We start from the raw sequence: 24,226 nt of genomic DNA on the forward strand, positions 1-24,226 counted from the left end.
TTTATAACAGTGCTTCTACAGGTTATCAGATGTGATTGTTTATAGATTTTTTTAGTCTCTCTTTGATCAGTCCTATGAGTAAACAAAATCTTGACTCATATTGAACACATTTTTAAAATGCTCACAGGTTATATATCGATACAAAAAGTTATAATATTATGCAAATTATTAACAAATATTAAAGCTAATGTATTACAGGTTAAATTATTATTTCTGCTATAAAAAACATCCTTGGAAAACTGACAGAGTTTACAGTTACAGATTTCAGTTTCGGATTTAAAGTAACTGTAAATCCATATTTTCATGCTGATGGACTAGGAGATTGACAAGAATATTTTCAATTCCTTCTTTTAAAAAAAAGAGATTTTATTGAACATGGCTATCTCTTTTTAAAAGCAATTGAACTAATAAATCAAGTGACTCAAGAACCTATTTAGATAATTCTAATTAGTTGTGCAGATATGATACCGCTTTTCCAAATTCTTAAATTTTTTTATAATATGTTAGAAGATAGCAACCCACAAATAATTATCTAAGCTATTTTCTGAATCTGTAAATAAAAAATTAAAGCAATCTTTACAGGATTAGATCCCAAGAGTGTCAGAGAGTGCATTACCTCCTATTTACTGCAGAGCCTAGACTTTTGTCCCTTGTGGTTGAATTTTTTCTGTGAAATGGCATAGGTTTCGGTTGCAATCCTTGTAGATAATGAATTTTTTTTGTTATTGAGGTGGAGTTCATTTTGGGGTAGAAAGGCAGGAACGTTATGCTAGGAAGTTGGGTGAGTTGACTTTCAAAAGGGTACAGGAAATTGAGCAGCGTAGATTTGATATAAGGCAAGCTAGATGGGTTGTGACAGAAGACGGGTAGTATACGTACGATCTCTTCTTAGATATTAGGTTCTTGTGGCATGCCTCCTGGATTTTCCCAAACAAGTATGTTATACTGTTTCTTTCGGGACAGTGCTTTTCGGGGCAAGCTGGTGAGATTCAGTCTGGTTGATTCGAGTTTATGCTCGCAGTGTGGGTGTTAGATGACAAATTTCATTTGCTATATGAATGCATGAAATATGATGAGAAACGTAACGAGATCATTTTTCGACTGGACATTCGTGTGTCAGTGTTGAATTTGCATCAGAACTGGGATAGTCAAATCAAACGGTCTACAGCTGAGGAATTCATAGCTAGCAAAAGAAAGGATAGCGGAAGGAATTTAGTCTCAGCTGGCTTCCTTTGTCTCTTTCATTTTTATTGTTCTTGTTTCTTTGTTTTTGTTAATTTTTTACTAGATATGTTATGGTTTACGTTTTAGTTTTGTGTCTTTTAGTTTTAGTTCAAGTTGTGTGTCGGACTCACTTTTACCTCCTTAGGTAGGATTTCAGTTGCCTCATTCAACGATTGCGGATTCAGTCTTCTTTAAGACTAGCTGAGATGTGTTTTGTTTCTATGTGTCCACCTTTGTTAGAAATACATTGATGGGAAACTCACTTGCGGCATTCATATCAGTGGCATCCTGGCCGAGGCAAGACTGCAATATGTCTACTTTTGAGGTTCTGGAAGATGACTTCTGGTAAAGCCCATCAAGGCTAGGTACAGAGGGGGTGGCATGGTGACTGGAAACATCACATGGTGGGAGTCTTACCCTTTGGAGTCAGGATGTGAGGAATGTGGAATTTCATTATTCCCCTAGTGCAATTCTGAAAGCCCATAGAATGCTAGGACTGAGGATGACCTACCAAGAATCCACCTATTAGAAAATACCTAGTTTTCTTTCTGTATGTCATGTTAGTGTGTTTGACTTCAAAATTTGATCGATGTTTGTTTTAATAAGTTTTAGTATAAGAAAATACTTAGGAAAATTTGTGGGATCCCTTTTAATTTTAGGAAAATTATGGGATCCCTTTACAGTGAGACACATTTGTCCAAAAATAAAGGATTTTTTATAAACTGCATAAAATTAAAATGAAGATTATTTTCTGTTATACACATTTTAGGTGTAGTTTACCTCCATTTCAAAATAGAAAAAAGTCATGGGGAATTGAGTTATAAACTAAATTACATAAAGTCTGTATAAAATTGAGAGTCATTATTCATTGATTCTCATGTCTGTGATCTAGGATCTATATTTTTCAATTCCATTTTATCTAGACCAGATGAAACATGTTTCAAAATAATAGTTAATCATTAAGTTGAATTCCAAAGATATGTACACATTAATTTTCCATATAATAATTGTGTGATTGTAGAGATAACTTACAAACAAGTTTGCAGATGTTAATAATAAATAAATAAATACTCTTTTGAGATCAGTATGGAGCTGCATTGTATAGATAACATCAGAAAAAGTAGATGTGCTAACGTACAGTAAAATGGAACTCCTGCATTATTTGGCTGGAAAGTCAAGGAAAGGATGGGGAAACCTCAATCAGAGAGTATTGTCAAAAATTAATAATAAAAAAAAGAGACAGGTGGTTACAATTCACATTTATTCATTCAAATAATAATTATACGATACAGTCATAATAATGATGCAACTACGTGAAGATAAGTAAAATTCGTTGAGAATAAAAAAAATAAACATTTTAAACATTCTCTAAGCATTTAAATTAGTTCACAAAAAAGTTCTCATTTATTTATTTCATTTAACTTATATAAAGAATAATATTGATTTTTCTAAAGGATTGTTTAATTTTTAATGAATTAGTCGAAAAATCTTTGACATCATAGGAAATTAAGGATGTTTTGCCATTTTAAGGTACTTTAAGGTAATGTCAAAGTATTGCACAGTGCAAAAATAGTTTGTATGGTTCTATAAAAGTGAGTAGTGTCATTATGTTAGAATAAATATCTTCATTTCAGCAAAAGTGGCAAATTTCTAAATGCTAATTCATGAAAATATTAAAATTTTTAATTTATTAAATATCAGTTTAAATGATTCATAATTACTGGCATCAAACCAATAACTAAGAAGCCACGGAGGCACTGGCCTCCGTGGCACAAGTGGTAGCGTCTCAGCCTTTCATCCGGAGGTCCTGGATTCGAATACCGGTCATTTTTCATACGCTACATTTCCATATCCCACACACAAGCTTCAAGCTTTGTGGTGATATCTTCAAGCAAAAAAAATATATCTCATATACATCACTCAATATATATGATGTACTTTGTTCTTGGTGTAAATTAGTTTTTAAAAAATTTATTTCATTTTTTTTCTTTACATGAGAAACAAGACCTAAACAGTAGCCTTAACTGACAAAAATAATATGGTTTATGAAATAGAGTACATTAAGCAAATGAATGTTTTTAAAATTCATGATTTCCAGGTATATGAAAGTAAAGAAAATATCTTCCAATTTGTTACAGTAAATGAATACAGTCGTATCGATTTATTTATTATTGTTATTAAAGTTTTTTCTTTACATAAATCACAGTAAAATGACTTGCTTACATGGCATAACAAAAAGTGCATATTTCACTATAATTAAATATAAATATTAATTTTTACAAAATGTTATTATACTTTTTCACATGTCATAATAAACTTATTAAAGTAATTTATTGAAAATGAACTTCCATTGTGCAGTAATAGAACTGAACTGTATGGTTAAATAGCTTGCCTCCTGTGACTTTAGCCAAAGTAATTTATCAAACTTATAGAATTTAACAAAAGGATTGATATGACAATGGGTGACAATAGAAGGCCAATCAGAGTGTTCTGTTATGGCCACAGCTGTTGTAAATGCAGTGACAGATCAATATTTCACTTTACAAAATGTGTCAAGTTTGCATTGAAAAACAAGACTCTATTAAGAACTAGTTCATCAAAATATGTTGCAGTTACAATTATTTACTAAACATTGAAATGTTACAGCTGTTTGTTACAACTCCAAACATCTGATGTTTTCTCTTATGCGCTTCATTTATCTGTTCACAAACATTCATATTATGAAAAGAAACATTTATTTAAGAATATAAAGTAATTTAAGCAAAATATGAAATGTAAAAACATATCTGTAATCATTTTGCAACTATTGCATCAGTATAATGATACGATTTTTGCCTCCAATATTCTGTCTAATCTTTTTTTTCTGTAATTACACTGTTAAACACAAACTCAACTTTTTTCAGTTTTTACTATATCGTTATCTATACTAATTTTTAGAGGATACTTTAAAATTACATTCTTACATTGTATTCATCTGGTCTTAAATTATTTTCTTAGCAAAGATTCAATTTCTAGTATTATATCATTACTTATGTTCCTTTAAAGAAAAAACATAATTGACAAATTAAAAGACTATCTGTTACAATATATAAACAACAACAAAAAAGTTACTTTAAATGCCATTTAATGTATAGAAAAAATTACACTTTATAAAATTACTATATGGAGTGGGATGGTTGTACAATGAAAAAGCATTAAGCAAAAAACATATGAAAATATTTGCTTGGATATTTTTGGTTTAATTTTGTGTAACATTATATGTTTTCATAAATAAAATTAGTTTCCTATTTAGTAGTTACTCAAGAACCAAATTGTCACCTTTTGGCATAAGTGTTCCTACAGATTATGCACAATGTAGTAATTCTAAAACATATATTTTTAAAGAAACGTATTGTTTGATATGTATTTTTTTGTAGACTAGTAAATACCAAAAAACCTTATTCAAATTTTCAAGAGCTAGCAGACCATTAGTATTTAAAGTGAAAATATTATTTACACCTAAGATTTTTATTATGTAAATTATTTTGTCTGATTAAAATAATTTCATTCTGAGAGTTTCATTAAACCAGATTTTGCTGTTCATGTGTAACTCAGTAAAATTAGAAAAATACATAAAGTGGCCCTAAAGTAACATTATGGGCTTTTTGTTTAGTTTTGTACAAAATGCAAAGATTGTATAATAACAAGGAAAAAATATGGCAAATTACACAGTAATTTTCATGTAAACAGTATAAAGGTCGCACTTTCTATAAAAAAAAAAATTATATCACTCACTGAAACAATAATAAAATAAAATTTTTCTATTAAAATCACTGATATTTCAGTAACTCAATTATTATAACTCAATAATTGGGTTTTGATTAATGATACACCAAAAGAAAATTCAGTTTTTTTTCTGATTTTCATTTACAAAATTATATTGGTGGGAATCATATAATGATATTTTACATACCATGATTTAATATACCATTTTGAGAAAATGTTACTACTCGAAAAATTATTGTAAATATGACATTATTGTAAAATTTGTCAGCTAAATGTCTTTCTACTAATCTAGAAATGGAGTTGTCAGGATGCTTTTTTCAAAGTTTAATAAATATAATTGTCAAAGATTCATTCAGATTGGCCGAGTGGTTCTTGAATTTTAAACAAATTTACAACCAACAAACATTCTGATTTATGTATAATAATCTCTTGATGTTTTGTAAATCTAAATTTAGATCAGAGAATTTTTAATCTACCATAAAACACCATTAAAATAGTGAAGATCTAATGTAGTTCTTCAAATAAAAAGAATTATCGATATAATTTATTGTTCTAACATAATCTGTTTTGTTTATACAGGTTGAATTCACTGCTGATACGGTGCGATTAAATTTAGTGGAATTAGGAAGAACTGGAAGTAAACTCGTTGCTGTGGCAGGACATGTAGATTTTATTTGTCAGGAAGTGGATGCTGCTGATCCGATTACATTTACAACAAAAGCTTCTCATCTGGTAAATAAACAATATTTAACAAATAAATAACACTCGGTACTCTATTTACCATTTCAGAAATGTAACTGTTATTATTTTACTCGCTTTGATTGCACTCGAACATATTTGCTATTTCAGAAATGGAATTGCAATTATATTATTCTATACTCAAATTGGATTTATATATAACTTGTTTCTCTAACATAATGTTTATATTTAACGACATGCTAGCTGTGGGGACCCCTGGTCCTGAGCAAATCTGTAAAACTACCCTACTTCCCATGGCAAGCGTGTGGGTTGATCATTCCCTCTCTACCGTTCCACACCCAACCACCTCTTCACGCTCCCTGGATATCTAGTGTAGGAATTATACGTGCCATTGCATTAGATCCATCTTATAATCATTGCCCCTACTCAGTTGAGGAATCTTTTCTGTTATACACACAAAAAAATGAATAAACATATATGGCTTCTTTATAGCTTACAAACATATGAGATATTAATAGTAATAAACATTTTAATCGATGAAAGAAAGCTTAATGTGTGTGGATATTTATGTAATAAATAATAATTGTGTGTGCGGGTGTATGTGTGTGCACGCACATGTGTGTGTGTACAACTAATGACTAAAATAGTGATATAAAAAATACTTTACATCATTATATTTAAATATTATTGTATATAACATATACAATATATATAATTTATATATATATATATATAATTTATTAATATATAAATAAATTTTCTTGAAAGTTATACTTTTTTTTTTTTAATTATTTATTTTATTTATAATGAACTAGGTATACTACGTACTACGTACTAGGTATACTATGTTCTAGTTTTTATGTAATTAATACTTAGAGAGTAAATTTTTTTACCTACTCCAGTGTTTTTTGAAAGGAGAATAAATATATTTTATTATCACAAACTTGTGGTAAAAAAATTTTAACATAGCATTTATGTGCTTTTTTATGTTCTGTAGTGAGAATTTAGTAACCAGTAGTATAAAATTAGATTCCTATAATTCTTAAGTTGTCATGTAAAAATAATCATATTAACTAACACAGTGTAATTATAATTGTACTTTTGTCAAAAAATTAAAAACTCATCTATGTACTTTTTGCTCCGTTTTTACTTTTTTAGCTAATGTTTCATCAGAATTATATTTCAGCCAGAAAAACTTATTCTCTGGAATGTTCTCTACATACTTGTCAGTTATATATTTATTTTTAAAAATGGACCATACACAAATGCTCACATAATATTCTATGTACTAACTACATAGTATAGGATAGATAAATTTATTTAAGATATTTTGATTAACCTCTTTTGACTGAAAGAAATCATTTGTTATTCTAAATTTTTTTATAATTGGGATTTAATGTGATCACATCTCAGAAAGCTGTTGGCTAGTCACTTGATTAATCAATCTCATTAATTTTTTTTTTTTTTTTGTAGTGTGACACTTTCTAGTACAAATAAGTCAACACAGAAGGGATACATTTCCATTGTAGAAAATCACACATTAGTTAAATAATTTCAGAGAAGAAAGTTAGTTTAAATTGTATTTTAATAAAGTTAAAGATTCTACTAAATTTATAAGAAATTTTTAATTTTTTTTAGGTACTCCCAACATGGGAAGCAACAAGAACTGGTTCAATTTCTCTTAAAATTAGAACTGTTGAGCCCAATGGTTTAATAATGTATAATATTGGACCAAGAAATTTTCATGTAAGTAAAAATAGTTATCTACAATATTATATCAACTTAGGCGGTGTGTTTAAAAAACACTCCTTCATAATGTTTGTCAAAAACAATTGTCTACAATCCTTAATGAATCAGTTTTATTGAGTGATCCTGTGAAATTCACAGGATGATTTCATCTTAGCCTTGATTCAAACTTAAATTGTATGTAATAAAATATACCCTGAAGCACTGTGCCCATTTGCCGAAAGATAGTTTTTTAATGATTGATATCTTACTGGAATGTCATTTTAAAAAAAGATTAATAAAAATATATGTATGAAGAGAGATTAATGAATAAAGTCACTAACAATCTTTAAAATCTTTTTTAAGATGAATTTTGATACCGCAATATTTTTTCCAAAAGCCATTGTCATTAACTATATGAAAATGAGTGATTGTCTATTTGCCCTCTGATTGATTGATATGACATTTTGTAAATCTCTAGATATTTACGTCACTTTGTTGATTTGAAGTTCATAGACTCCAACGTGTATTGTTCATTAGTGAGTATTCCTGTAACTTGGATTGCCATGTCAGGATGTATTTTTAATTAAAAGAAAAACAGTACATGTGGCCATTACAAATAGGTTTTTCTGTTTATCTTTCAGTCAATCTATCTGTCCCTACTTTTTGTCATATCATTCATGAATGGTATACTTGATTTTGATAAAAACTGCTGAATAGATTACAAAGGTCATAATTAAATCCTTCAATAAGCTTCATTTGAAAAATTAACAAAGATTTTCTGAAGATTGAACGTCTTTTCAAGCACCCAAGCGTAACTAGATTTATAGTTAGTTTATATAATTACCATATTTAAATTAATGATATTTTATTATAATTTAGTATCTAGTGTACTGGTGTAATTTATTAATAGTGATTATTTGAAAGTAAAGATTTTTTAATAAAAATTTTTGGAAAGATAAATCATTGCATAAGTTTTGACTAAAAATTTTTGTTTCCTTTTTTCGTAAGTCCTTACAACTTTATAATTAATTACTGCTTGTTCAAAACAATTGTACATAAATAACACAAGCCTGCAAAATTTGGGTTTTGGAATGTCTTTTAACTTTTGATAATTGATTCCTATGTATTTTTTAGTGCTGAATCCTAAAATAGTCTTCATTTTTGCCCATCACAGCAGGATTTTTCTCAAATTGCAGATTACAAAATTTGTAAAAAGTTGAAAAATTGCAAAAAGGTGATACTATAAAATAGACATAAAACTTTTATTTTTATAATAGATTAATATGAATTATATTATTATATATTATATTATTTTTTAATAGCTCCCTCTATGAATCATGAGACCTTGCCGATGGTGAGGGGGCTTGAGTGCTCTGGGATACACACAGTAGCTGGACCGAAGAGGAGAGGTATCTGTTGAGACCCAGACTAAGGAATGATTCCTGAAAGAGGGAAGCAACTGTTTCAGTAGTTGTTAAGAGCATAGGTCAGGACAACTTAAACGACCATATCAACATCACTTAGTCCTCTGAGTACTGCGCAGTTGAAAGCAATGGAAAACTACAGCTGCTTTTTTTTTCCAAGAAAATGTAGCTCTGCATTTTCATATAGCAATGATGGAGGCGCCTTCCTTGGTAAACTAGTCCCCCGTTCAGATCTCCAGGTTAGGACTACTAAGGAAGGGGTCACCAAAAAATTAAAAAATAACATTCTACAAGTCGGAATGTGGAATGTTAGAAGTTTAAAAAAGGTTGGTAGGTTAGAAAATTTAAAGAGGGAAATGGATAGGATAAATATAGATGTAATAGGAATTAGTGAGGTTCGGTGGGAAGAGGAAAACGACTTTTGGTCAGGTGATTTTAGAATAATTAACTCAGCTTCAAATAATGGAGAGGCAGGAATAGGTTTCATAATGAACAAGAAGATAGGGAAGAGAGTAGAGTATTTCAAAATGCATAGTGATAGAATCATTGTAATAAGGATAAAATCAAAATCTAAACCGACAACCATTGTTAACGTCTGTATGCCTACAAGCGCCCATGATGATGATGAGGTAGACTGTGTATATAAGAAAATTGACAAAGCAATTAAACACATAAAAGGAGATGAAAATTTAATAATAGTTGGAGATTGGAATGCAAGCATTCAAAAAGGCAAGGAAGGAAATATAGTGGGTGAATACGGGCTGGGCAAAAGGAATGAAAGAGGGGAACGACTTGTACAGTTTTGCAAGAAGTATAATTTAGTAATTGCCAACACCCAGTTTAAAAATCATAATAGAAGAATATACACGTGGAAAAAGCTGGGCGATACTGCAAGGTATCAGATAGATTATATCATGATTAAGCAAAGAAATCAACTCGTTGACTGCAAAACTTACCCTGGAACATACATTGATAGCGACCATAATTTAGTGATAATGAAATGTAGATTGGGGTTTAAAAGCCTGAAGAAAAGGTGTGAGATGAATCAGTGGAATTTAGAGAAGCTTGAGGAAGAGGAGGTAAAGAAAATTTTTGAGAAGGTCTTCGCAAGAGGTCTGAGTAAAAAAGATAAGGTAGAAAATGTAGAAGAAGAATGGAAGAATGTTAAAAAGGAAATTCTTAAATCAGCAGAAGCAAACTTAGGCGAAACAAAGAGAACTGGTAGAAAACCTTGGGTTTCAGATGATATATTGCAGCTGATGGATAAATGTAGAAAATATAAGAATGCTAGTGATGAAGAAAGTAAAAGGAACTATCAACAATTAAGAAATACTATAAACAGGAAGTGCAAACTAGCAAAAGAAGAGTGGATTAAAGAAAAGTATTCAGAAGTGGAAAGAGAAATGAACATTGGTAAAATAGACAGAGCATACAGGAAAGTTAAGGAAAATGTTGGAGTACATAAATTAAAATCCAATAATCTGTTAAACAAAGATGGTACATCGATTTATAATACGAAAGGTAAAGTCGATAGGTGGGTGGAATATATTGAAGAGTTGTATGGAGGAAATGAATTAGAAAATGGTGTTATAGAGGAAGAAGAGGAAGTTGAAGAGGATGAAATGGGAGAAACAATACTGAGATCTGAATTTAAGAGAGCATTAAAAGATTTGAATGGCAGAAAGGCTCCTGTAATAGATGGAATACCTGTACAATTACTGCACAGTGCAGGTGAGGAAGCGATTGATAGATTATACAAACTGGTGTGTAATATTTATGGAAAAAGGGAAGTTCCGTCAGAGTTCAAAAAGAGCGCTATAGTCATGATATCAAAGAAAGCAGGAGCAGATAAATGTGAAGAATACAGAACAATTAGCTTAATTAGCCGTGCATCAAAAATCTTAACTAGAATTCTGTAAAGAAGAATTAAGAGGAGAGTGGAAGAAGTGTTAGGAAAAGACCGATTTGGTTTCAGGAAAAGTATAGGATCAAGGAAAGCAGTTTTAGGCCTCAAATAGTAGAAGAAAGATTAAAGAAAAACAAACCAGCATACTTGGCAATTATAGACCTAGAAAAGGCATTCGATAACGTAGACTGGAATAAAATGTTCAGCATTTTAAAAAAATTAGGGTTCAAATACAGAGATAGAAGAACAATTGCTAACATTTACAGGAACCAAACAGCAACAGTAATAATTGAAGAACATAAGAGAAGCCGTAAAAAGAAAGGGAGTTTGACAAGGATGTTCCCTATCCTCGTTACTTTTTAATTTTTACATATGATTAGCAGTTAATGATGTTAAAGAACAATTTAGATTCAGAGTAACAGTACAAGGTGAAAAGATAAAGATGCTACGATTTGCTGATGATATAGTAATTCTAGCCGAGAGTAAAAAGGATTTAGAAGAAACAATGAACGGCATAGATGAAGTCCTACGCAATAACTACCGCATGAAAATAAACAAGAACAAAATGAAAGTAATGAAATGTAGTAGAAATAACGAAAATTGACCACTGAATGTGAAAATAGGAGGAGAAAAGATTATGGAGGTAGAAGAATTTTTTATTTGGGAAGTAGAATTACTAAAATTGACGAAGCAGGAGCGACATACAATGCTGAATAGCGCAAGCAAAACGGGCCTTCAGTAGAAATATAATTTGTTTATATCAAAAATTAATTTAAATGTCAGGAAATGATTTATGAAAGTATATGTTTGGAGTGTCGCTTTATATGGAAGTGAAACTTGGACGATCGGAGTATCTGAGAAGAAAAGATTAGAAGCTTTTGAAATGCGGTGCTATAGGAGAATGTTAAAAATCAGACGGGTGGATAAAGTGACAAATGAAGAGGTGTTGCGGCAAATAGATGAAGAAAGAAGCATTTGGAAAAATATAGCTAAAAGAAGAGACAGACTTATAGGCCACATATTAAGGTATCCTGGAATAGTTGCTTTAATATTGGAGGGACAGGTAGGAGGAAAAAATTGTGTAGACAGGCAACATTTGGAATATGTAAAACAAATTGTTAGGGATGTAAGATGTAGGGATATACTGAAATAAAACAACTAGCACTAGATAGGGAATCTTGGAGAGCTGCATCAAACCAGTCAAATGACTGAAGACAAAAAAAAAAGATTAATATAATTTATTAACTGTGTTTTGGCTTATGCATTCTTGTAGCTAAACAGCTGAGTGGTCTGAAGAGATGGTCGGAGGGGAGGGTATGGGTTGAAGATGGCAAGGTAGTGGGAGAGTTGCCTCTCCATTGCTCAGTGATGCATGGAATTGACAGCTTGGCCAACAGGTTGTGACAAGACTTAACATGTTTATTGGCAGCTACCCACACCACTCATGCACTGTGCAACTACTATCAGTGCTGTTTCAACCATCAGCATGCGTAAATCAAGTTTTTTACCATCCTGCGTGATCAAATGTGTTTTTGTCAGTGAAAAATATTTTTTCAGGCTATAAAGCAAACTTTTTGTGGCTATCAAGATGGCTTCAAGAGACTGCAAAAATTCCGCAGTTTTTTTTTGGTACATTTGTTATGAGTTAATGGTGGAAAGGCAAAAAAGAAATATAACAAGTTTCATTTTACAAGTGTATCTCATGTATTTCAGAGTGAAAGTAGGAGATCAAGACAAAACTTGGGTACCCCACTATGTTTGCTACACAAGTGTTGAAGAACTTAGACGGTGGTAAAAGAGTGAACTAGAAGCTTTCAGATTTGGAGTTCCAATGGTGTGGCAAGAGCCACGTAATCACACTGATGATTGTTACTTTTGTTTGACTAGTATTCATGGTTTCAATCTGAAGAATAAAAACAGAATCGTCTATCTAAATGCCCATCTGCTTTATGCCCAGTTCCTTATGGTCCATACATACCAGTGCCAATTCCACCAGAAAGTTTACCTGAAATAAACGGTTCCACAAGTGATTTAAATGAAGATAACAATGAGAATATGAACCCGGAGATAGCTGTGCACCAGAGCTTTATTCACAGTCTAAACTAAACTTTTTGGTTCGAGACTGACATCTAACCAAAGAAAATTCAGGATTGCTTGGTTCAAGGCTTAAAGAGAAGAACCGGCTAGCAGCTGGCACCTCATTTTCCTAGTTCAGATACAGATAAAAGGATTCTTTTTCATATTTTTTTCAGAAGGAGAATCAGTCTTCTGCACTGATGTACATAAACTTTTGACTCAATTTAACATTCCAGACAAAAGTACCAATTGTAGACTCTTCATAGATTTGTCCAAAAGAAGCCTCAAAGTTGTCTTTCTTCACAATGGGAATATGTATCCATCAATACCTGTCAGACATTCTCTCCATTTGAAAGAGGGTTACGATAATTTGGAATTCATTCTCAATAAAATTAAATACAATAATTATGAGTGGATTACGTGCGGTGATCAAAATAATATCGATGTTCCTAGGCCAGCAAGGAGGATAAAAAAGTTTCCTTGTGTTTTGTGTGAATGTGATGGCAGAGACAGAAGAAATCATTGTACAAGAGCTTCATTAGAACATGGAATCAAAAATATGCTCTCTTAGATACAAATAAGTTCACCTCTGCATATCAAGTTAGGCTTGGTGAATTGATCTGTCAAAGACTTACCAAAAGAAGGTAAATTTTAAAATACATCTGTAATAAATTTTCAGTCTTATCAACTACCAAACTAAAAGAGGGTGACGTTAGTGGAAAACTTCTTAAAGATGGTAGTAATTTTGGGAAAGGAATGGAAGTTACAGAAAAAGAGGCCTGATATGTTTCAGGCAGATATATTTGATGAGTTTAAAGACATAGTAACCAAGTTTTGGGCAGTAAGAAGGATCTGAACTTGAAATCAATCATTGAGAACAAGCTGCAGAAGTACACAAATTTAGGTTGTTCCATAAGCTTGAAGGTTTACTTCCTAAATTCATATGTGGACTATTTTCCTGAAAGTGAAGAGATTGGTGAGAGATTTTATCAGGACATGAAAGAAATGGAAAGGATGTATCAAAGAAAATGAACTACTTTAATTATGGCAGACTATTGTTGTTTGTTACACCAAGATGAACCCTACAGAGATCACAGAAGGAAAAGCGCGAACCAGAGAATAAGCCATCCAAAGATGATCTCACAAAGATTGTAAGTATTTTACGTACTTTGTCATTAATGGTGGGTGAAGATAGGGAGTGGTTTCCAAAGGCATAATGTACCTCGTAAAAATTAATTAAATAAATAAAAGTAGATTAATTTAAAAATGCACTACAATAGAAATTAGGCTTATTTTGTGGAAATTTTCATTAAAAATTAATGACCTTCCTCTTCAGACTACTCAACTGTTTAGCTATAAGAATGCATAGTATAAGCCAAAAAAGTGAATATATTATATTAATTTATTATAAAAAGACATCTTATATCTACTTTATTGTATCACAATTTTTCAACTTTTTACAATTTTGAAATTTGTGATTTTCAAAAAATCCTGATGTACTGAAAAAAAGGTTATTTTCAGATTTAATGCTATAAAATACATAAGAATCAATTATCAAAGACTAAAAAACACAACCATAACAGGCTTATGTAATCATTGCTGGCACACACCTATATGCTACCTATGCATTATGGCAAGACAGCATACTGATAACTATCAATCTGCACTGTAACTAACCTGCAGTTATAGAATTATTTAGTTAGAATACAGTCTAGGTATAGAAACATGACATACCAATTAGTACTTTTCAGCCATTGGCATTCGTTGCTGAATCAAACCTGCTGCAAATCAACCCTCCCTGCTTTCAACAAGCAGGGTAGATTCCCAGCAAGGACTTGGCATTTTTTTATCTACCATTTTATCCACCTTATCTTCGTTGTTAAAATATATAGAGCAGTATGCTCAGGGTCATAACAATAAAGATTAAAAAGTAAATAAAATAAAACATAATTTTCATTCAATACCTTCCCTACCTTGGTGTTTACCTTCTCCAGCTAACTTACCGTACAAGATAAAACTACTCTACAACTAAGTAACCAATAATAATAACATAGTTATTTTACTTTAAATATTTCCTTTTACAGTCAGCATTAAATAATGTGCAGAATGATTACTTCTTTGATAGATTTCTCTAAATTTGAACTATGAAAATAATCATTTTATTTCACTTAATACTGCATACAGTATTATTTAAATTGTAACTCTTCTATTCTAATTTCAGGCAGATATGTTTGCTTTGGAACTTATGAGCGGCCATTTATATTTACATCTTGACCTCGGTTCAGGTGCAGTTAAAGTTAAAGGTACAATGCGTAGAATAGATGATGGAATGTGGCATGAAATATCATTAAGAAGGAATGGCAAAGAAGGAAGGCTAACTATTGATGGGAATACAGCTGACTTCAGTACACCAGGTAATAACTTTTTTTTTTATTATAAATTTTATGGTTTTTATTTTATTTATACAAGGCAGTCGCAAAAAGTTTCAATAATATGTTATTGTGAGAACTTTACTACAATATGTTATTTTACAAACAGATGTTTACATTAAAAAGTTTTACATTTTATTTTATTCACAGTAGTTTCCTTCAATAGCTACATATCTTGAAACATTCCCAGAACTATTCTTAGAGACATTCTTTAGATGCTTCATTTTTCATATAATTACAATGTCATCATTGTCCTCGATCTACTTTCCTTTCAGTATCAATTTCGAGCGTGGAACAAGTTATAACCAGCAGGTCGGAAGAATGTCTTAATTGTACCAGAGAAATCACGTGCCCCAAAAGATATCTCTTTAAGTACAGTTCTGACACAAATCTTGAACAAAATATAGAATTATAATGTCTACGTAGATTTTTTAAGTATATTTTCATATTTTGTCATCATATGGATTAGTATCAAATTATTGTAGTGTAACAGTAAATAACATTAAGTCATTCTGATATAAAAACCATTTTTATGAGAAAGTTGGTCAGGAAACACAGGGTGCCATTTTCACATTCCAGAGATCCTTAACTCACACTTGGTATCAGTATTTTTACATCATTCTGTGCATTCCTTTTGTTTTTTATCAGAATATTTCTATATTATTATGGCGTATAGTATATTTCATTAAATCTTTCTAAAGCATTTTATTTTATCAAATCACTTTTTCTATTTTTTATAAGAAGAATGTTTTTCATTTAGCTAATAGTTTTAAATTATTAAAACCAGGAAAATTAAAAGTTAGTAAACTGATGGTAATTTTTTTTTAATTAGGCAAAAATAATCAAAATCAGAAAGAAATTTAAAAAATACTACTTTTAATTTTTAATACGCTATTTTTAAGTTATTTTTGTTCATTTTAAGTTTATTTCATTTCTCCAGGGGATAAAGGTAATATGTCACAGTAAAAAAGATTTTGTAGATGTGTAGTATTCTGTGATTTAATATCATAGTAGTGTTGATTATAATTTTATGTACATATGCAAATATGCAGTGTTTATAGATCATTTAAATTTACAGTAATACAACCTGTTTCACTGGAGAAAGGTGGTTGGTTACTCTGTTTACCCTGATTAATCATCAATTCTTATATCACGCAAGGTAAAATCTACAGGAATATTCTATTGCCTATGAAAATCAGCTACACCATGAATGGAGTATACTGCAGCAGAGCAGGGAGAATATTGCAACAGAAAAGCTGGAGAGCACGAGGCTTAGAGGAAGACTAAGAGAGATACGGATGAACCAAATGACAGAAGATGCTGAGGACACAGGAGTGAATGGTGGCAAGTAAAAGGAAAACTTTAGAAATAGTTCCAGGAAGAGTTTATTAACCATCTGGACAATTTATCGGTAATGATACTATGAGGTCGATAATTAAAGCAGAATTAATACATAAAACAACTAAAGGAAGTTTTATTAAATATCTACTTAGCTACCTCGAACCAACTCAGAACAGAACAACATAATCTTCTTATCGGTTGAAAAAGTATTTGTTATATGCGTGGGAAGATATAAATGAAATTTCACTAAAATCTAAAAACAAAAAACTTCAAGGCAGATAGTATATTTATTTTATATGTAATCTGTTTTTAGGTGATTCAAACCATTTAGATCTGGAAGGCGGTTTATACGTAGGCGGTCTTGGAGCATCGCATCATCATGTACCATCTGCTTTGTGGTCAGCAGTATTAAGACAAGGTTTTGTCGGATGTATGAGAGATCTTGTTGTAAATGGTGATGCGATCGATATAGCACATCATGCACGACAGCAAGACTCAGGTAAGTTTATTGTAAATTAAATTTTAAAAATTTTTCCTTAAATTTATAATTACAAGTAAATTAAAATAAACTCCCAGAGTCGTTAATACTATCAATTATCACCCTTTTTTACTAAGGGTCATCAAGTAATAGAATACTTTTTTTGGCTATTTTTTATCTCCCCTCACTAACTAATAAGGATAAATATATTTTCTTCACGCAATCATATTTACACTAAAAAAAAATAATGTGGAATATACCCCTTACAATTAAAGCAGAATGTTGAAATTAAGATTTAATAAAAGGCAACAAATTGAAAAATTAATTTGCTCACAAAGAGTTACTTTATTTAACTGTTTTACTGAAAACCATCGATCAGTGAAACAGTCAATCATTCAAAGTGTTGTAAGCAAGTCTATAACATTGCACTGCATCCTCGCTTACACATTATAAAATTTCCATATTTTAAAAATACCTCTAGTGCTTCTAAAGTTGTATTGTTAATATAAACACCTTGGAAACAGGACTTTACTTTAATAAGCATTTAATATTTTACTAATGATGAAATTTATAATATGCAGCTGATAATATCCTGCTCTGGTGCAAAATCACTCACCTTCAAGTAAGCAGGTTGGTGATCGGTGATTTTATCAATGAACTAATTAATTTATTAGCTTCTATATGAACAGTAATATATTAATAAAAAAGAAATACGTGTTACAATTATACTTCCAAACAAAACATTTTTAATATATAATTAAGTTGGAGATTCACTGATTAACAAAAAAATTTTTTTGTAACTTGAGTAAACTTTTCTTTAACGCGCATCTTATTTCTGAATATCACATTTTGAATTTCGTTCCTTTTTTTTATATCTTGACATAATCCTTTTACGTGCCCTTGCTAAGCCAATTTAGTCTAAAATATACTCCCTATAATACATAATGCAATTCTTTCTTGTAGGCTGAAGCATTATGCAGTATAACAGGAAAATAGTTTTGTTGTTTGGCATAGAGAAGTGAATAATGCTATTTTTAGTAACAAACAATTTTTGTTCCAAATTTATCTTTCCAATATCAATGCATGGAAATAATAGAATTAGTTATTTAGTAAATATCTGTCCACTTGATTTGAATTACATACACCAAATTATAAATCATCCGCTCTTTATACTTTATAAAGCCCCAAGATGTTATGCGTATGTAGTGTTTTTTGATGCAAGTATTATAAACATAATAAATAATTAATATTGATGACAATCATGGCATATAAATAAGAAATTTCCAAGCAAAATGATATGGTTTGATAGTGTTGCAAATGGAATCAGTTAAATCGTATAAAATCTCATGTTGTAATGTAGTTATAATTTTAATAACAGCAAAATCAACGTAAGAAAATCAGCTTAATTAATCATACCAATAATTTGGTTACAGATGTTTTCCAGTAAGATAATTTATTACACTGTTCAATATGTTTGATTTTTGCTTTTTGATTTATAATGTAATCATTTTAACATACTCTCTCTTTCTAGTTTACTAGAAAGAGTATTTTTCATCACTTCAACTTATTAGATCACTTAAAATTACTTCATATTTTTCGCTGGAAATTAACATTCATTTTATTTTTAGATATAGAAAAATTACACCAACACATTTACTGGATAAACAATTTAAATCTAATGGATTTTCTAACATTCTTAACTCTTGTTTACCCAATTCAGAAACTCCCTGCCACATCAAACTTAGTTTCTGATATAATCTACCTATGAATATTTTAAAATCTTTTGATGCCAGTAAAAAATTACTTCTCAAAATCTATTTGGTTTATCTTTATAAATCATTGAATAACTCTTTTTAATTAATTTATTACTTCATATGAACATCAAAAGTATTAGAAAAGACTTGGCTGATTTAATTTGGCATTTAAATAATTTTAAAATTTCTATATTATTATTCTTACTGAAGCTTAGTGATGAAGCTGTCCCTTTCAGTTATAATATAAATGGATATAATCCCTTTTTAAACAAGAACAATGGTATTTGTGTTTTTATTAAGAAAGAAATAATTGTGGAAATCAGTGACAAAAATTTTTGAATGTAACTCACTGTGTACTGAACTAATCATAGAAGTAACAAAATAAATATTATTTCTGTTTATCATTCACCAAACGGTGACAAAAGCAAATTCCTTGAATGTTTAGAAAACCAACTGAATCAGCTTTAAAGCTAAGAGTTGTATTTTTAAATGGTGATATAAATATAGATATAAATTCTAATGATAAAACTGATTATGAATACATCAACTTACTCAATGGATATGGTTTTTACTTCTTATATTAATGGTAACATAAAGATATCAGTTAATTCAGAATCTTGTGTAGATCATTTATCTTTTAGACATACAAATGACAAATTTCACAATTGTTTTGTAGTGTTCTAAAAACAAAAATTACAGATTATTATTCCGCTAGCTTTCATACAACAAGGGAACAAGGAACAAGGGAATTGAATGATTCCCTTGTTCAAGAGAACTGGTTGGACACATCTGTTGAGTTTACTGATAACAAATGTGTTCATTGAGTCGATTAATGTTAGGGAAAAATGAGTAGAAAATTTATTAAAGAGCCATTCAATAATAACTTGAAAAAACTATAAAAATTACAAAAATGTATTCAATACAGGTGACTAAAAGGAACTATTATCGAACTAAACTAGATGCCCCAAAAAATACAATACTAATAAGCTCTGGAAACATATGAAAGATTTTATAGATAAAAAAATTCAATTCAAGATTTTAAGGTTAGTTCTCACAAACTCAATAATTTCTTTGTCAGTGTGGGTAAGATGCATGCACAAATGATTTCTTCACTACCCTGTAATAACCTGGTTTCAAATGACACTGAACCAGTTTTGAATGAGCTACTCATTTTATTTCAGCCCTGTGACAAGGGATGAAGTTGAAAATATAATCTCTATCCTAGCAAATAACTCAATCCTGGGCCTGATGGAAAAAGCAATGGCACAATTAAATATATTGCTAAATTCATTTCTTCACCACTCTCTTTTATCATAAACAAATGTTTTGAAATTGGTCATTTTTCTAAAGTGATAACTAAACCATTATTCAGAAAGGGTGATTCCAAAATCCTGAAAATTATAGGTCAATTTTAGTTTAATTAGCAATCTTTCTAAAATAATGAAAAAACAAATTAAATTTAGGGTATGTAAATTTATTAAAAAACATTAAATAATAGACCCAAATCAGTTCAGTTTTCAAATCAATAAAAACATTGAAGATGCCTCGTATTTATTCTGTAGAAAAATTTCTGATAATTTAAATAACAAAAAAATTTGATGGTCCTTTTAGACTTGAATAAACCTTTTGACACCATTCGTTCCCCACAAATTTTTGCTATGGGAATTGAAGATGTACAGATTAAGAGGGATGACACTTAATCTTTTTGGCAGCTATCTAAAGGGGCATTCACTGTTTCAATCTTTGAAAATGGTAGCTGAGAATCAACTTACATTATTGATAAAAAGGGATCAGTGACAATTCAGAAATGGCTCATCTTAAAACACTGTTAGCCTAAATACAGAAAAACTAAACTGATAGTTTTTTGTCCTTCCTTAAGAGAACAACCACAAAAGAAATTATATCTGAAATTTCACATGGATTGTAGCAGTGCCTAAACATGAAAATGCCCAGAGATTGAATAAGTTAAATGACAGAAATATTTTGGCATAGTTATAGATGAAAATTTAAGATGGGAGAACCATTCTTAGTTTATTGTAAAAAACTGAAATTTATCTGTTATTCTACAAACTAAAATCAGTACTTAGTAAATGAATTGAAATTAATATATTGTGCATTTGTATAATCAATATTGCAATAAGGTTTATCAGTTTGTGGTGGAACTTTTAATTCTCAACTGAGCACTTCATTTATAATGCAAAAAAATATAATAAAAAACATATTAAATAAACATAGACTTTATTCAAGTGATAAAATATTTATGGAATTTGACGTTGTGACTATAAGATGGTTAGGTTATACAAAAAAAGCCTAATGAGACACATTCAATATAACATAAGACGATTGAATTAAGAGTGAATTATGATATTTACTGACTAAGAAATTATAATGTTAAGAAATATGAGAAATATAGTTTAAATTTTGCCATTATACAAAGACAGTTTATTTATATTAGTACAAGAACCTTGCACCAAATAAATTTTTTTGATCGTTATCAAATACAAAACCAACATAGGATTAATGAAATGGATTAAATATAGTTTTTTCTTTAATATAGATAATTTATTTTATTAGATATTTTTGAAAAATTTACATCCTGGTTTTTTGTCAAGATATATAATTTTAAAACTGTTACTAAAATTGCAATTTTGTTACAATTATGAAATAAGCATTTTCAAAGTTTCTCTTTTTATTGTATTGACTGATACAATATCTAATCTATTACTATATTTAAATGAATGCTCTCACTTAAGATAAGGTCTTGTACCTTTTGTTGGTGAAGCCATAATAATTTATTATTTGTTAAATGATGATTAGTCATTCAGTTGTATTTGACCTTGACGATTCCATAGGTGAATCTTCTCCATGACTGTCTTTCATATATGACCTTTTTAGGCTGCACTATTGTCCTGCAGGTGTTGCTTTTTATGGTGTCAAGCCAACATGTCCGTGGTTGTCCTGTTTTTCTTTTTCCACTGACCATAATCAAAGTTTCTAAGCAATTTGCACACATGATGTGGCCAAAGTATGTCAGTTAAGTCTTGTGATTTTAGCTTTAAGTGAAATTTTTGGTTTTATATGTTCGAGGACTTCTTTAATTGTGATTCTGGCAGTCCATGGGATTCTTAACAGTCTTCGCCAGCACCACAACTCGAACTCATCGGTTTTCCACCGCTCTGATTTCCTGAGAGTCCAGCTCTCACAATCGTACATGGTAATTGGAAAAACTATCGACTGCATTTTTTATCCAACCTGACATCTCCACTTTTCCAATCCTTCTGCATACTAAACATTGCGGTTCAACAAAGTGCTATACACCACTTAATTTCAGGTGCCGATTCTTCATCACAGATCACAGTTGATGTTGTAACCAAGGAAAATTAAATCTTGGATACATTCAGTTTTTTCACCATTGATTTTTATCTTGACATGGCCATCACCTGCGTTGTCATTATTTTTGTCTTCATGATACTGAGATACAGGCCTAATTTCTCGCTTTCGCCTTGATTCTCTGAATTAATTTTTCCAGGCCACATTTTGTCTTGGCTAATAAGTTGTATCTGCATACTGCAAGTTATTGATATTCCTGCCACCTAATTTTACTCCAACATCCAGCTCATCTAGCTGTGTGTTTCTCATAGTCATTTCTGCATACAAATTAAAAAGGAAAGGTGAAAGGATGCACCCTTGCCTTACGCTTCTACCAATTTGAAACCAATCAGTGTCCCCAGCTGATGACCTTACCATAGCTTCTTGATCCATGTAAAGCGACTTGATTATGTGAATGATATGAGGTGGCATGCCTAATTTCTTTAGGGCTTCCCCCAGTTTTGTATGTTGGGACACAATCGAAAGCTTTAGTGTAATCTGTAAAGCAGATGTACAGCTCTTTCTGGTATTTATGGCACTTTTTCATGATCCAGCATAGATTTGCAATGTGATTGCAAGTACCACAGCCACGCGTGATACCTGCTCATTTTTAGCTTAACTTAATTCAACAAAACTGTATTTTTTTATTTTTAAATGAATATTGTGTATATTTTATTGAATTTTATTGACAATTAATAAATAAAACTTCTTTTAATATTTTTTTAAGGATCAATCCAACCTGCATGTCATAGATTAAGTCCACAATGTGATTCGCAACCTTGTATGAATTCCGGTACATGTTCTGAAGGATGGAACAGATTTATTTGTGACTGCTCTACAACAAATTTTATTGGACCGACTTGTGGAAAGGGTAAATTATTCACCACAACTTGATTTTACTTAAAATTATTTATTTTAAATCTTTAAAAACAATCCTTTATGTTAAATACTGTTGAGGTAATTAATGTATGATTCATACACTGCTAACTATATAACACAATATTTTTATTTTTCACTTAATTTTTTTGTTTACTCATCTCTTAATATAAAAGTGTAAATTAGCTAAACTATACAGTTTAAAAGTTCAAACCAGTACATCCATAAAGTTTTATAAAACAACATTTTAACATATTTAAATAAATTAAATAAAATCTAATTACACTGATCACATTTTCTCAAATGTGATCAGTGTAATTAGATCAGTATAATAATAAATGTATGTAATACATACATTTAACTGCAGAAAATATATAAGTATTAGAAACGAATAGTAGCAACTTAAAATCCTTAAAAACATATGCAATAAAAAAAGCCTTGAAAATATAATTAATGAATAAGTAAAATTTGAACATGATGATTGGTTTGAGGGAAATAATGCATTTCAATTAAGTTATTTAAAAATTTATTTTTAAAATCAATATAATTTAGTAGCAAGCAACAGCTTCATTATCCAGCCTGAGACTGTAACAGTAGCAGAGCAGTTCATATTACTTCAATTACTGAGATATTATATTTATAGTTTTAATGATTTTAATTATTTTTGTAAATCTCCATTCTGAAGAAGCAAATATCTCTACAAAAGTACTTAGTAGAGATAATTAAAAAATCAAAAAGTGAAAATAATTAATTTTAATTAAATAATTGTCATACTACTTGTAGTATAATTTACTCTATACAAGAATTTAATCTTGGTTTAAATTCTATCAAGTATAAAAATTGACCGTATAATTTTTGTAAAATTTTTCAAACAATCAATTTTAATTAAATAAATAAATATTTTGTAAAGTGATAATACCATTAAAAAAAATGTTTAGAAATATTATCAGAAAGGGAAGAAATATTCCAGTTGTTATGCTATAAACATTTTCACCTAGACCCGTCGTTTCTGAATAACTGTTTATAAAACAATATATTTAACTGTTATTTATATAACTGTTTATTTAGAAAATTCTAAAAAAACCAGATAAAATATTGCAATTTTTGCAAATCAATTTTCCTTTTGTTTTTATTTCATCATCATCATCAAAGTGGTC

General features: G+C 30.1%; 1 protein-coding gene across 1 annotated transcript in view; it reads left to right on the forward strand.

Moving 5' to 3' along the window:
- The window catches only part of LOC142324680 (neurexin 1-like), a 311,382-nt gene that overhangs the window by 245,199 nt on the left and 41,957 nt on the right, over positions 1-24,226 (forward strand). The window contains exons 6-10 of the mRNA XM_075365567.1: positions 5,569-5,721; positions 7,327-7,434; positions 15,044-15,236; positions 16,906-17,091; positions 22,921-23,064. Coding sequence (XP_075221682.1) covers positions 5,569-5,721; positions 7,327-7,434; positions 15,044-15,236; positions 16,906-17,091; positions 22,921-23,064 — 784 coding nt within the window. The remainder of the gene's footprint in view (positions 1-5,568; positions 5,722-7,326; positions 7,435-15,043; positions 15,237-16,905; positions 17,092-22,920; positions 23,065-24,226) is intronic.

This window comes from Lycorma delicatula, chromosome 5 (genome assembly GCF_047948215.1).
Source record: "Lycorma delicatula isolate Av1 chromosome 5, ASM4794821v1, whole genome shotgun sequence".
NCBI classification, from domain to species: Eukaryota; Metazoa; Arthropoda; class Insecta; order Hemiptera; family Fulgoridae; genus Lycorma; species Lycorma delicatula.